The sequence below is a fragment of the Lepisosteus oculatus genome, chromosome 7, assembly GCF_040954835.1.
Source record: "Lepisosteus oculatus isolate fLepOcu1 chromosome 7, fLepOcu1.hap2, whole genome shotgun sequence".
Classification (NCBI taxonomy): domain Eukaryota; kingdom Metazoa; phylum Chordata; class Actinopteri; order Semionotiformes; family Lepisosteidae; genus Lepisosteus; species Lepisosteus oculatus.
Window position 1 is genome coordinate 20,862,783 of NC_090702.1, and position 16,429 is coordinate 20,879,211.

The 16,429-nt window shown below is 35.7% G+C and overlaps 1 protein-coding gene across 1 annotated transcript in view; it reads right to left on the reverse strand.

Moving 5' to 3' along the window:
- Positions 1–16,429, reverse strand: part of nav3 (neuron navigator 3) — a 350,214-nt gene that overhangs the window by 319,764 nt on the left and 14,021 nt on the right. The window contains exon 2 of the mRNA XM_015352852.2: positions 9,398–9,826. Coding sequence (XP_015208338.2) covers positions 9,398–9,469 — 72 coding nt within the window. The 5' untranslated portion in view covers positions 9,470–9,826. The remainder of the gene's footprint in view (positions 1–9,397; positions 9,827–16,429) is intronic.

Consider the following 16,429-nt stretch of genomic DNA (forward strand, 5'->3'; position numbering starts at 1 on the left):
AAGAAAAGACTTCACATCGATCACGACTGGACAAAACAGCCAACAGGTTCAATAGCTAATAAATAAAACAAAAACATTGACAAAACACCCCTTTAGATCTTTAATATTTGAAGGCATTATACAGTACCCTTATAAAGGTAGGATAATGAGGGTAATATACTACTAGGGTACTGTGCTTCGTAAGCTCAAACACATGCTTGCTGTTTTTTTTTTAAAAAAACAATGACTTATCCATGAATAAATAAAGTTCTCAAGTGTTTGCCAAAGCTCCCTGTAGGCAGCTGCAGAAAGCAGTAGACAGCTGCAGTCAAGATCACACAAAGGAGGAAAGAAAAGCTAACCAGTATCAGCATCAACAGCAACAACTCCTTGCTCATTTGTACTCAATGAAAGCTCCTTGCCTCAACAGTGCGAGACTGTAAAAATAATATTTTTAGTTCGATAAAATCCGATCATCCCTGATCCTAAAGATCAGTGAGGTCTTCTGAGTTGCATTCACAGTTAACTTTTAATTACTGAACTGAAATCATTGTCCTTATTAGTCAAGATTAGCACAACTGACTGAAAGCTCTCATAATGCCTAAAGGTTAGCAGGTCTTCTTGTCTGTATATTGTACATTTCTAAACAAGTGAAGATAAAAACAAGCATACAAAAGGATACCAAATTTATATATATATAGCATTTCTTTGCAGTAATGCAAAGTATGTAAAAAGTATGATGCAAAAAGTGTGTCTATTAATGATCTAAAGAGAAACATATTAGATAATTAAGTTATTAATGTTTCACAAAGCTATCCATACATACATTTTCTAACCACTTCATCCAATTCAGGGTCAAGCAACAGCAAGCAACAGGTGCAAGGCAGGGCACAGACAGACACAGACACGCACACTCACATGAAGGCCAGCTTTCCCAGAAGCAAGTTAACCTACCAGTATGTGTTTGGACTATAGGGAGGAAACTGGAGCACATCTCCACACAGATAGCACCTCAGATTCAGAATTAAACCCAGGGCCCCCGGGCTGCGATTTTAAAAACTGCAGTGCCGTGCCGTGCTAGCTTCTCACATGCCAACTTTAAAATGATCAATTCTACATTTTCGCATGTTTTTTGTATTCTCAGAATACATTTTTTCAGTAACATTTATTAATACGATATACAGTATCAGGGAAGTGAAGCTATTATCATTAATCCACAGTAAAAGAGCCCTACACCCCTCACCCCAACACAAAATGATCAAGAATGCTAAACAAGAACCCTGGACACATAGCACCTCTATTTATATTGGACAAGTAATAGGTTTATTCCATGCTGAAAAGAGAAGAAAGAAAACACAACGTTTCAGCCGTGGAGCCTTCTTCGGGTGTGGTATTTATATTGAGTTTTGTTGTCTGAGTTTTTCTTATTCAATTTCTATTGCAATATTATCTATCATTATGTTACTTTAATTTTGTGATTTTTATCCCCCCCGGTGAGCTCGTAGAAAAGACATTTCATTGCCAGCAACTACTGCTGCACGCCGCATTATTGTGCATTTGATACATAACCTTTGATTGATTGAAGTGTCTTCACCTGCTTTTCCCAAAACCTGAACAGTCTCCTAATAACTTTGTAGAAAAAGATTAACCCCATTGACAGTGCCTTCAGCTGGTGAACAGACAACAAACACTTCTTTCTACTTGTCTTGTATTTCATGCATTTCACCTGCTAAGCCTGATGTGGACCCACCACAAGCATTTGACAAATAGTGCAACACGCTCTGGTCCCTAACCACTACTATTCTTGCCTGAGAGTGAGAAACACTGCTGCTCTATGTTTCACGTCCCTTGTAGTTCAAGGAAGACAAATTGAGAGCAGGTGTGTACAATGAATGGGGGAGAGAGGGGGGTAATCTCTCACCTCAAATTAGTTCACCTAACGAGGTTTTTATAGTATGGTTTTCTACTGAACACAAACTACATCAAAGTGGTTAGTGAGCAGCATAAAACATGACACAACCACATTGGTAATATTTTATCCATGCAAGGTTAAAAAGCTGGCAGGGTTTTTCCATAGAGATCACTACTATCTCTCATACACCGCACTTTTATCTTGTAGATCAAATAATAACTTACAGATTAGAATTGAAATACACTGCACCTTTTTATTTAATACACGTACATCGCCTGCACGTTTCTGAAACTAAGGCTACACTGTTTTATTTTTTTTAAATGCACCTCCATGATAAAATACTTTACAGTATACAGTATGCAGGTACATTACCACAAAAATAGTGAATTTATGAACGCAATGAGTTAACACCTTTCAGCTCACATTTTAAATTAATACCTTTCACAAAATTAATAGCATTGTACTTCCTAATGTACATTTGCTTAACCCTTGAGATGAAAAAGTGTGTTCTGTATCAATATGAGACAGAATTCAAAAGAGGCTATTTTAGCATTCTTGGGTGAACTTTTTTTTTACTTGAATCCATTGCCCAATTGCTCTTGAGCCATCCCAGTTGTTTTGGAAAACAAATGTTTTGCAATTGACTGTCTGGGGTGTTGTAGCTTCTTTGCATTAGTTACTACATGAATACAATATCAAGTAGAAGGGTCATATAGTGGCTTAGTGGTGAGCAGATTCAATATTGTACCTTCTGTGTATGTTCTCTGCATGGTTGTGGGTTTTCACCAAGGGGTCCAGTTTCTTCCAAAGTCTAAAGTCTAGGTTAGTTGGCAAAACTAAACCTTGTTCCCAGTATGAGTGCCCTGTTATGGACTGTCACCCCTTCTGCTGTACCTGTATATCCTGCCCTGTGCCTATTGTCTAAGAGGTTAGTCTCCTCTAAGTACTTGAAGATGGATGAATGCAGTAGAAATGCAATTTCTTTTAAATAGGATCATACTGCAAAAAGGATTAGATTTGAAAAAGCCAAAATTGTTCACTACTATAAAATGTGGAAATTAATCAATTAAACTCAAAGCATAAAACACATTAATAATATATTTAACTATTTGGGTTTTTCTTTCATTCACTACACACCCCCCAAATGTAATTTAAAAAATCTTACAGGCAGGATGTTGATTTAACCGTATATGGGAAGAATCCTTCACATAAAAGCCACTCCTGAGTATTCTGAAATTAGATTATACAATAATGTCAGACAAGTTCAGAAACATCTGTGGCTCATTAAAATATCCTTCTCTGACACACCATGCGTGTCTTTGCAGATGTCTGAGTCCCATTAATTTTTCAGATTAAATTAATTTGTACAATATTTGATATCAGTGATGATGCTGTATTGCATGATGATTCACAAATAAACTGATCATACATCAGTAGAAGCCTAATGAATTAAAATGTTAAGAGATTCTCTGAAAAAAATGTTGTGTTTATAAAAATACTATTCCTAGGTCACCTCTATTAAGTAAAATGCTTAAAATATGCAATGTTACCTGTGTCAGAAAGCAATAAGTTCGACAAGTTGACAGTTTAAATACAAAGGAAAATTTTTCTTGTTCCAGCAAAAACCGGTGTTGTGACAATATTTATGGAACTGTTGAGCAAATTACAAGGTAACAATAAAGCTTTCTCTTGGACTCTGCAGTTTACTTAAACTAACCGCATATTTTAGAGTCCTCAGGGAATTAAAACAATGAGAACCAAATAACACTGAGTTCAGTACATTTGTATGAGATCTAAGAAAATGAAATGCTGGGAACTGGAATACTGGACTGCAATAGCGTGTTACAGAATTGGGAAGTTTTTACCTTTAACTAACAGGTAGCACGCGCTCCCTAAAGCAAGGAATTAACAAGGAATTAACCCATTGCTGGCAAATGCAGTATTTAAAGCATTCGAATATGTTGTATAGTCCCACAAGGACTCCAGAAGACAACTGCGGTTGTGTAACTAAGCTGGCAAGTGTGTGTGTGTGCGTTGCAGATTGCCCTGTGTGTGTATTCTTATTCTAAAACATTTCTAAAACACAGGACTGATGGGACTGAGATTACTGGGACAGACATGCCTCTTCAGGGCTTTAAATTTGATCTCTCTGCCCCCAATCCCCAATCTCTACATCCGGCAGACAGCTTCAAAAGTCAGACAGATCGCAATTACAATATCAGCTACAAACATGAATTATTTATTGAGTGTCATACACAAAACACATTTGCTTTTGCATTTTCATCAATACAGTGTCTTCAACACTTTAATTAAAAACACAGAATACGGGAATTCATGCATGTTTTCACTGAGGATCCTAAAATGAGGAAAACTTAATCAGTACTAAAAGTACTGGGTGACCCCACCCAACTCAAAAAAAAATGTTGTATGTTCACATAAGCTTCTTTAAATCTAATGAACACTACGAATTATACATTTCAGAAGGAGGCCCAGATACTCAGTTACAATCAATATGCTGTGTGCTAAAGAGCTTACTGACCTTTAACAGGCAATCTCAGCATGGTTCCTTTATGGTGATCATGAGTGAAAGAAACAATTCTAACTGCTCTGACTGCTTTCTAATATTTATTGTGTATTTCAGACTATTGTCCATTGATGGAAGTTCAGAAACTCCTAAAAAAGAAAAGTGATACAGTGTATTGCACAAGAACAAGATCAATATTTATCGGACAATGTGAGCAGTGAGGTATAACAGTGCCAAAGGTGAAGGTAAATTCTATGAGATCTTGCATACAGATGTGGAAATACAAAGGACAAGTCCCCAGTACACATTTACAGTACTTGCTGCCTCATTGTGTTTGTAAAAATATAATGTAAAAAATGACCAAATTCAGCATGTACCCCAAGAAAATGCATGCTTCTTCCACAGAAACTGGTATTCTCTGGAAGTCAAGCATATCGGTTATAAGTGCACCCAGAAAACAAGGAAGCACAGCCAACTATGCTCAGAGATTTCTAAAACACATCTATTGTGTCTACAGTTTGGGCTGCTAGCATGGAAGGCACAGATGATCACAATCTGCCAACTGTATGGCCTTTCTGCCACTCCATTTTGGCACACTTTGACTATTAAATATTCATAGGGACTGCACTGTCTCCCGGCAGAGCCATAAAATATATGACCCCCTTCTTAATGTTCAGGCTTCACAACTGTTTGTGCAGTTCATCTCAAATTGTGTGCAAAAACATTCCGCAACAATTAATGATAGTTCAGCCTTTCATCACATAATTTTTCTTTTTATTTGCTTATGATAAATGAAGGGAAGAATGTTTATGTGCAAGTTAGATTTTTTGTTCACAAGACAAACATGATTATTAACCATTTTAACCTTATTCAGGATATAAAAATTAATTTTCTTTTCAAAATCTTCTAAGCCTTATATATACCTGAACTGACAGTAGAATTTAGTCTCGCCTATTCTTTAAAGTTCCCAAAAATATTGTATTATGCTTTAAATTTAAATTCAACTTACAGAGTCAGTTGTATCTTATATTCCATAAAGTGTTTTTGATTTCCAACCTACAACTTCTAAACTGTATGATTTTCCTCCCTGAAACATCAATAGTATACAGTTACTATTTTTTCGTTCATCAAAATGAAAATCAAAACATCTATACTTTTTTATTTTGATTAATCATAATTTTGATACTTAAACTAATGGATTATGTACGTACAGTATTATTCCAATCATTGCCCAAATGAGTATAAAAAACAACAATATACTGTACTGTAGCTGTCTAAAATACATAATGATATGCATTTTCCTGATATACATATACTGTATTGTGCATACGATATGCTTATGCATTATAGCCTAGTAGGTGATTCTTGTCACCTACTGATCCCTCTGGTGCAGAAGGAAGAGTATTTTCAAAACTAATGTCCCAGCAAGGTACACAGAGACACTGTGCTATAGGAGGTTCCATTCTTTAGATGCAACATTAAAACAACTTGGCTATAAGAGATCCCATGACACTGTTCATAAAAGAAGAGGTGTTACCTTGGTGATGTGGCTAAATTCCACTCTGTGCTTGCACAATCTGGCCTACCTAAAATCCCTTAATTCAGCTGGTAACGCAGTTTCTCACTTCTCCAGCTGACCTGCTGTGTAGGTTTTTGGCAGTGTTCTCTTTCCCAGGTTTCTGAGGCTGTTACTTGAATCTTGAAAGCTCATTGTTTGTTTCTCAGTATATACAGTGAAAACATCACATACAGTGAAAAAATCTCAGAAAATATAAATAAAAGTATCAATTTTAGGCCAGCTAAATCATAGTTCTTCTTTTGGATTTAAATCAATGCTTGTAGCAGTGAAGCTAAATATTGTATTTTAGGATATCCAAAAACAGTCTATAAAAATTAACTTTTATTTGTGTACAAAAACCTTTGGAAATGGAAACAGAAATTATACTACAGATAAAGCATCTCTGAATTCAATAACACCATGAGAATTGTCAATAACCATTCTATTAATATTTAATGATACTTTTATCCCATTACGTCATCACATCTCTTGGGTTCGGTAAAAATTTACAGTGGCCAGGCAGCTACAGTAGTCTTCCAGTTCATAATTCCTCCTCCTACAGCCTTAAAATACTATAAGGATCTCAAATAATTATTTTGTCCACCAAAACTGACGTGAAATACAGGGACTAGTTAGTGACCTGTACACTTTGATCCCGTAGGTAGCATTCATTAATTAAAAAGAGAAACGTGTTTAAAAAATAAGCCTGGGTTCAAGACAAGTTATACAATTAAAACTAACACTTTACAAATTCAGTGTCCCTGTTTCTCTTACATTTGACCTAAGCCAAAATTGCTGTGATCATATGTGCAATCCCTTGACATCACGTGATCATTTTTACTATTATTTAAAAACCAAACCAAGGGAGGGTTGTTATGAGTCTGATGCCGCTCCTCAGTTAGGCTTTCACTATGGATACAGCAGTAGAAAGGCATCAGAGCCATTACAAAGTGATGTGTTTTTTTTGTAGATCTATATTCATACAGAATAATCTGTCAAGATTTGTAGGATACCTCAAATTCATCCAGAGTTCAGATGCAGCAGTACAGTCAGTATTCAAAATAACTTTGGAAACGTATCAAGACTTAGCTACTTAATCTGAAACTCAATTAAATCTCAAGGTAAAAAGACAGTATTAACACATTCACAAAGAGTCTGATTATTTCAAGTTTCCTTTCAGTAAAGCACTGTAACACAGTTTTATCACTGTCCATGTAAGCCACAGTTCTAATGACATCATGTATACATTACTGATTTATTTGTTAATGCATTAATGTCCTGTTACAGTTAATTACAATAGTTTTATATTATGAAAATGAGGTAGAAAAAGAAGAAATTCAAAATGTACATGTACAGTATTCACATAATTCCCATGTGATCATAAAATACCAATATCAGAAATAAAAGATGTCTCACCATAAAACTCACAGTACAACTACACGTACAATTCACACAAATCAAAGCATTTGATGAACCACAGAAAAGGTATCGAAACTACAGTATATGCTTAAATTTACACGTTTATTTATTTTCCATAGGCATCTGTGTTTTTTCTCCATTGTTTTTTTCCTGGCCCTAATCTACACAAACTTCTCTTTAGTGAGATGTTGTTCCTTAATATGACTTACTGCAGTGATTGATAGATGTAATTTCTTCTAGCAATGCTTTTTCTAATAAAAAGCTCGTATGAAGGCTAAGACTTCAGATACAACAATCTCTCCACTGATTCACTGCCAATGCTGGAGGGTAGCAGGTGTTCTTTGAAGATATCGACACAACCTGTGTAGCCCAGCACAACAACATGTCCATTCTGTCTACCCTCACTTTGCTTGTGTTACTTACAGCATTAAAGAGCTCTTCAGCAGTCTCTTGGCAGTAGAAAAAGAATACTGCATGATTTTATAGTGACTTAATGGTACAACAAATGTCAAATCTGATTTATTACTGGGAGCCCATTCTAATCAGATGTTCTAGGATGAAGATAAATGCATTTACTGGTTGAAGTTCGTTATTTAGAATCAGGTCAGCAAATCGGGAACTGTCCCAATTAAACTTAACGTTGTAGACTAGACCTGAATACTGCTGTCAACAGAAGAAAAATCTCCACAACGCCATTTTCCACACAGTAGGATCACAGGAGACGGTGTGTCTGCATACAATGAGTTTCATGTCTAGTTCTCAAGTCTTGTCTGAGAGGTATTCAAACAACAAACAAAGCAGTTGAAACAAGTAAAGCAGAAGTAATTAAAACTGCATTGACCACATATGTTTCTCTTTTTCTTTTTGAACTATGGAGGGGGGAAGTGTTTAAAAAGCCAAAAACACTAGAGTGATAAGGCTTCAGCTCCAAACATTTAAATGCATACTCCTTTTGAATAATCTATTAGTTGTTTCACAGGGGAATTCAGAATCATACTAATTTTTAAAAAATGCCACTGTACAAAAACAGGAACTGTGCATGACTGTAAGTAAAATAACTGAGAGAATATTGTATACTCTTTTATACTTGTATACTTATACTTTAAGCACCGTGACATTTTACATATAAGCTGCAAATTTCAAGCAGTACAAAATGTACTGTAATGAAAACACAATTGCAAATTTAGGCAAAATGAAAAACTATATATAAATTGAGCCTGATATTTTGGGAACACATTTTGAACAAGTTCATCCGTTTAAAGAAATGAGTTAATAAACTGGCATATTGAAATATCCTGTTATAAGTCATGATACGCATCTGAAATCAATTGGTTTGTTATGATATCTCTATACAGTATTTTTAGACATCAATCCAAACTTAATTAAGGACCCCTAGTCCTGTAGTGCTTCTTTTAAACCTTATCTTTCATGTGACATGTAAAAGGAATTTCAGTCTATCAAGTCTGTGTTAATTTAGGTATGGATACTCAACATACTGTAATTTGAAAACAAATATTGTATAAAGGTAGACATATAGAGACCTAAATACAATGTTATTACAAAACATGCATAAAATGTGTCTCCTAATGGAAAATTTTACATTTTATTTGTGATTCAATGTGGTGGCAGACACTTGCATTCAAACACAGGAAAAGGGGAAAGATTGTAATGAACACACTAGTCATCAGCTTCAATGAAATCTCAAGCAACTAATAGAAAATGAGTTTCAGAACATTACTGTAAATGAATATACAGTACAATGATTTGTGCTCTGCACAAAGAACAACACTGAAGGTCAGTTATTATACTAACCATGGCAGTAATATTAATTGACTGCAGTGCTGCCTTTATATTGCAAAATACAGTCATTTTAACAGAAACATTACGCCGAAAACCGTTTTCATTCCTTCAGTGCTTAATAAATGTAAGCAAGATTACTCTTATTACTATTATCAGTCATCATGACTCCAGTCCACTAAAGTATAAAATGCCCAAATTGGCCTACCTTCTTTTGATCTTCCAGCTTGTGACTTGACGGTTTCTTCCCATGTTTGCTTGCTTCTGATGGTAAATCCATTCCTTGGTTAATTGAAAACTCTCCGGGAACACAACAGAAAAACCAAAGTGCAGGGGAAGGGGGGGAGTGGGGGGGGGCTACAAACGGGCAGTCAAGCCGTTTCCCCAAAACACACCTTTGTGCAACTTCAAGGACCCCATGGAATACATACTTCTAAGGCCTTGCAGATTGAACTGGGAGAAGAAAATCAGAGAGACGCATCCAGTGTAATCCAAATCAGCATATCATCTGAGGAGCATTGGGAACTGCCGCCATCAAAGAAAATCATCCATTCAGGTTTCACCGTTTCCTGCTGAACGCTCCACTTCCTCTTTATTGGCCAAATTTGTATCCAGTCATAAGGTGTAGTCTTCACATCTGTAAAGCAGAAATATACTGTCTGTCAAAACTATTTGGACTACATGAGATCAGATACTGTAGAAAAAAAACGTAATTCTTTTCAGTGGGGTGACGCAGACGTAAAAACATTATTCATTTGATACAACTGAAATGGCAAACTTTTGTTTCTTACCTAGTTTCAACTTTTCAGTTGTTTCATTTAAGCTAAAACATTAATTTAATCAAATGGAAGTTATTCACCTGTCTAGCACTACAGTTGGAAATGTACTCAGTCTGAGGTCTGAAGCCACAATCTGGGGTTAAACCAAAATCCATCACATCCCAGCAGAAACCACAGGTAGCTTTTGACTGCCAGTTTTAGCCCCCATACAGGTTTAAACCACTTTGTTTATGTTTTCTACAGCAGGAGCTCAGCTAAATGGAATGATAAGAAGTGGGTTATAAAATTAGATTGAAGATTGCACAAGTAAAAAAAAACACACCCACGAAAAGACAATGGAAATAAGCCAGATGAGAAACACTTGTAGCACTTCTTGCGATCTCTCAACTCAGACTGCTCTTTCCATGGCAAGTTGATTATGCACAAGCTGCTATTCCTTGATGCAGAAGAAGTCTGATTTGTTTTCCTGGAGAGCAGGCTATTAAGAGTGTATTTAACAACTAGTGAAAATGACGTTCATGTCACAGTTGTATTTTCAATATATTTAAAAATATCTTTACCACTAGCACTAGTCCAACCCCTTCATACTTGAAATTGAAAGCTTTTTAATGACATTTTGCAACCCGGATAAGTACTGTAGCAAGACCCAAAGTTACATTCCTGTTGGTTTGTGCTGAACTATCCCCCAAATTGATACTCAACTGCCATATGAAATCAGCCACAGGGCTTGGCACGTTACATGTGGGACATAAAGCCATCATGGCCCAAGGCTTTAAAAGAAGGCAGCTGTTAGATAATCTCTTCAACGCAAATGAAATGAATTTCCCACCACAAGCAACAACTTGGCTCATTAATCCAAAAAGCTGCCAAATGCCAGCATTTTCTCACACAAAAATATAATTTCTGTAATCAATACTTCAAGATTTTTTTTACAACTGTGCTTTGTATTTGTATTCACGCAGAGAAAAATAGATGCAATTCAGCAGGTTTTTTTTTTTTGCATTTGATCTTGTACTCTTCAAAAGAAAACTGTCAAAGTCCAAGGTAAAACATTAAAACTGTTCTCTTCAAGTACAAAGTAGCACAGAATATAATCTATGTTAACAGAAGATCACTTTAATACAAATAACCAATAAAAGAGATAAGAGAAAAATAAAAGAGAAAAGACATCGGTAGAACTGTCCAGTCACTAGTGAGTATGGGTGAAAGATAAAATGTCACAGATTAATGGGACGGTGTTATGGGGGGAAGGGTTTCCCAGAGTAGCTCAGCAAGTAAAGACTGAACTGTACATCCCCAACAGCACAGTCTTGAACCTGGGCTTTGTCATTAGCTGTTCACAACCAGGATTCCCCAGTTGAAGGCACTATCAATCTCATATTGTGTTACACGTCACAAAACTCACCCATACTGTGTGCAAATTATACTGTATAAAATGTTTACGGGTCAATATTCAATCAATCAATCACGGTTTATTTATCAATGCACGAACAGTACAGCAGCAAAAAACAACAAAATGGACTGAAAGTGAAATAACTTTGAATCTTTCTTTGGATTAATTTGCAGTATACACCCTGTGTTAAAATAAATGTATGCATCTCTCAGCTGTCTAACACATGCTCAGGACTTAAAATCAATGGAAAGTTTTGTTTCTTTAATTGGTCAATTTCCCCCATTCAGCCACTTATGTTTTGTTTATACCATATTGGCCTATTCAATTTGTTTTACAGAAAGGCCAGCAACAATATAAGGTAGTAATACGATTTTTAAAATATTATTGGATAAATTAAGGCGGAGCGGTGGCTCTGTGGCTAAGGATCTGCGCCTGTGACTGGAAGGTTGCCGGTTCAAATCCCGCGGCCGGCAGAGGAATCCTACTCCATTGGGCCACTGAGCAAGGCCCTTAACCCTAACTGCTCCAGGGGCGCTGTATAATGGCTGACCCTGCGCTCTGACCCCAAGCTTCTCTCCCTGTCTGTGTCTGTGTCTCCATGGAGAAAAGCTGGGGTATGCGAAAAGATGAATTCCTAATGCAAGAAATTGTATAGGGCTAATAAAGAAACATTAACATTAAACATTAATTACAAGAAATTTGAGCCAATGTTGCACAGTCACAAATTTTTAATTCTTGAGTTGCTCTTTGCAGGAGAATGTTAGTACTGTACATTGGTTTTATGTGCTGAAACACATCTTGAGACCAGGGACAAAAGGGAACATAGGAATTTTCTGGACATTTTTGAAGACGTACAAATTGATGGAGCTAAGGAGAGGAGGATGGTGGTTAATCATGTATAAATTTCACTGTTAAGCATGCCATTCTTTCTTCATCACGTATATTTATTGTACTTCATTAATGCATGGAAATTTAGAAGATCAAATTTTTATATTCTATGAAATACCATAAATGTCACATTTATTAAGAACAAATGGATACAGATAATAGACTAAGAAAACTTTTGCTCTGGATGTAGCCCAGTGCAGCTGTCCTTGTTAATTCAGTACTGGACGTTGCATGCTAGATACAGTATAACTATCGTACATATGTAGTCTATTTTTAAAACACTAGCAAATCGTTCAGTGGAAGATAAACAGAACATACTGCACCATACATTTTTGTTAAAGCACATCCTTCAAACAAGCACAGCTTGGCCAATATTGTTTGCAATGTCTGACTTTAGAAAGATTTAGATAAAAAAAATGACAAATTGCGTGAAGAAAACACTAATGTTATTGCTTAGATACTGTTACAAAGTGAGGCCTCTATTACATTGTCTGATGGTGTAATTCAAAACTGAATGCCATTATCTTGGGCAAGATTGAAGTATTCTGCAAACAACTGAGACATTCAACAGCTCTATGGAAAATACGCAGCATTAAGAAGAGAGAGAAAGAACAGAATTCGACAAGCATCAGCTATCATAAGAGAGCTCACTTGATCTTTCAGCATGAGATCTCTCTAACGTTAAATGCTATAATTAGAGAGAAGAACTACCTTGTACTTTGAATGTGTCATAAGATGTTTATAAATGACATTTCCAGTCCACTGCCTGCACATCATGAACATTTCCCTCACAATTTAGATGACCATCAGAAAACAAATCAAATTCTTTTTTTTCTGAGCAATTCATGTCCCCATATAATGTGTCAAAATGGTTTAATGGACACAAACCATTATACTCATCTTTTCAAATGTCATCACTTAACCAATGCAAGCAAACAAAACCATCTGAAAGATCCTGCACAATAAATGCTGTTTGTTTTCTATGGTTTTCTATTTCTGGGGGGAAGGATTAATTTAATTGTTGACAGGAAATGTTATACTGTATGTTTACAGTACTTAAAACAAACATTTACCTTAATCTTACCGGGTAAATCCATGGAGAAATTCTCATTTACAATGAACACCTGTGGAATCATTTATTCAGCAAGGCAGCATACTTGAGCAAGGCACAGAACACTGGTGAAGCGTTCAACAGCTGCGTCTCTTGCAAGATTCTGAGTCCAGAGTCCAGACCACTACTCTGCATTGCTACAATATGTAAATATGTTACTGGTGCAATATTCAATTTGTATTCAAAGAAAAATTAATTCAACCATAAATACTTATCAGACATCAATCACCAAGTTTTCCCATTTTTATGAAATGAGTGCCTATGACAATCGAAAGCACAGGATTTGTATTTATAGTATTCCAAGATGAAATTCCTTTAGGAATAGTACTTTCTTAATAGAATAAAACTGAGATATTGAAATTACAAATCACTTCACTTCAGGTTTGTAAGTCAGGTTTGTAATTGAACAGCAAATGCAGAATTGAAGGGATTTTTGAATGTCTGAACTTGCTGAATCTCATTATAGAACTGAGCAGCTTCTTCAAGTCATGTATGACCAGGTCAAGTGTAAGTAATTTAAAATGAACTTCAACAGAGGACAAAAAGTGAGTCTGTTCAGTATGTGCGTGCTGCCCATTGATAAAATCTAAGTCTTCAATTGCTCTTTACACAAAGAACAAGCACAGCTCAGAATCCATCATCAACACATGAAAACAGATAACAGTTATTTTAATTTCATGAGCAATAAATTGATTTTACAGCATCTTGGAAGATAATGAATTTTTATCAGCTGCCCTTTGGGTACAAAAAGAGCACCAGGACAAAAAAAAAGCTGTGATACAGACAAGGCACCATATGAAAAGAAATCACAGAGGAGCCACAAGGACTCAGGAGCAAGCAAATCATGCAAATGGCTCAGAAGAGCAAAAGGAAGCTTGCAAAAACTGTGGGCTTGCCCATGTGTATCTCCAAGAGAAGCTCAATTCAGCAAAAAAAATTAAATAGAGTGAAGGAGTTTTTCAAGAGTCCCAGAGGCCTTGAAACTCATTCAATTTAGTTTTCCTTTATGAAATAGAAAAATGCCATAAAAACATATATTTCTTGTGTGGATTACTATATTTCACTATACCATATACTGTAGTATAAGGAATGCTGGGCTTTTTAAAAAAATAAGGGTAATAAGGGCTACTATCCAGTAGCTATTTTCAAATGTTTTTATGACAAATAACATACATACTGTTAAACATTCTCCAAATAGAGTGCATTATTGCAGATCATATTCTTGTGATAATACAATGATTCTTTATTTTACTTTTCAGATTAAATTGTGTGGGGTTTTTTAATGTATTCTTAGCTACTTTCCAGTCTAACTTAGGTAACAAATTATTCATTATGTAAAATAGCGGTTTAAGCAATAAATAAGAACAATTAAACATACATAATTACTGACTCTCTTGGGTTTAAAAAGTTTTCTTCTTTTTCTTAATAGACTTACTGTATATAAGCAGCTCTGCCAATTTTATCTACACAGTTTCTTAGTGAAGTGGTATCTTACAGTATATTACAGTAAAAACATGCACAACCAGCATAGTGCATACTCCCACTCTCTGGGATACATAAGGGTTCAGGTCATCTTGTCCTTATATAACCTGAACCTTACAGTACATCATTAAGAAGCAACCCTCTTGTAGCCTTTGTGAATACATATAGAGAATTACCATTCGTGCCAACAGCAATCCTGCCTTATTTGCCTTAGTTGAGTCTGCAAGTGAGGAAGGAGAGAGAAGAGAGCAGAACTGCAGGCTCACCACGGTTCTTATATGCTTATCAGGTTTGTGTGCAGATCACAGAGTTGATAGAGAACAAAAACAGGAGAAAACAGCTGCTGCTTTCTATATGTTTGGGGAGAGAAAGGATGTAAATTAAAAAAAAACATTTTTGGAACCCTATAATTTGAATAAACACCAAATATAGCCCACACTGAAAATATACAATACACTAAATCAGAAAGAATGAACTTTTAAAGGGGAACTGCAATGTCATTTTTATATTCCCGGTTAGAAAGAATCAGCACTGATTAGTGCATTTCAAACCACAACACAAGTAAAATATGCACAATAACTTATAGAACCTCCAATTTACATCACAGGTAGACTACATTTCCACGTATGCGCAGTGCCACATTCTGCGATTCAGAATAAGGCAACAAAATGTCCAGTGATAGTGATACGCCACTTCTGCATTGTAAACAAACAGGCTTGTGAAGACATCTCTTTTAATCCAATAGAAATATTGTTCTCGATTTGAGACAATTTTGCCAATAAATGAATCCTACTTAAACAACCTGTACATAATTCGCTCATACACTGCATTACATTAGTCAGTCTCAATTTGTGGGAACTCTCGATCTTGTGGCATGACCAGGGGTTTGCAACAATATGGCAACTTACATTACTTTCACAAAGTTCAAGATTTTGTGCTTGATTTAAAATTTATAAAACTTTTCCATACATCGTCATGAATTTAATTTTATTACCAAGATTTAAGAACCACTCAGACACTGGGACTCTAGTTCCCCTTTAACAATTTTGTAAAAACTGTACACTTCATTCTCCTATACCGCACACTTTTCAATAATTCATAAAAAAATAAAATACATATAAATAATACAAACAATAAAGCCTTAAGGTACTTCCCTGACACAATTGCAATATGGCTTACTCACAAATTTCAATGAAAAGGCTTGAGATAATTGACCACACGCGCTCACAAGCAAGGCCAGACTAAAGTGTGAAATGGAAGCTTGGTGGATGCTAGTGGTGACTGCATTATGTTTACTGTACATTGCTCTTTTCACCTGCGGAAGGAACTTGCTCACTACTTGCTCTTTACACATGTAACGTAAACCCTCCCTACCTTCATCACAGGAGATATCTACATAAGATTGAGTGTTATGTTATCTAAACAACACACAGAAATTATTTCTAACTTAATTCACTACTTATTGATGTACAGTATAATCACTGTATAGATTAACTACATCTTTCATTTACAGTTCATCCAGAGCTGACTGTTAATACACAGGCCAACAAAAAAATGAATTAGTTGTGATGGGTTGCCTAACAGTAA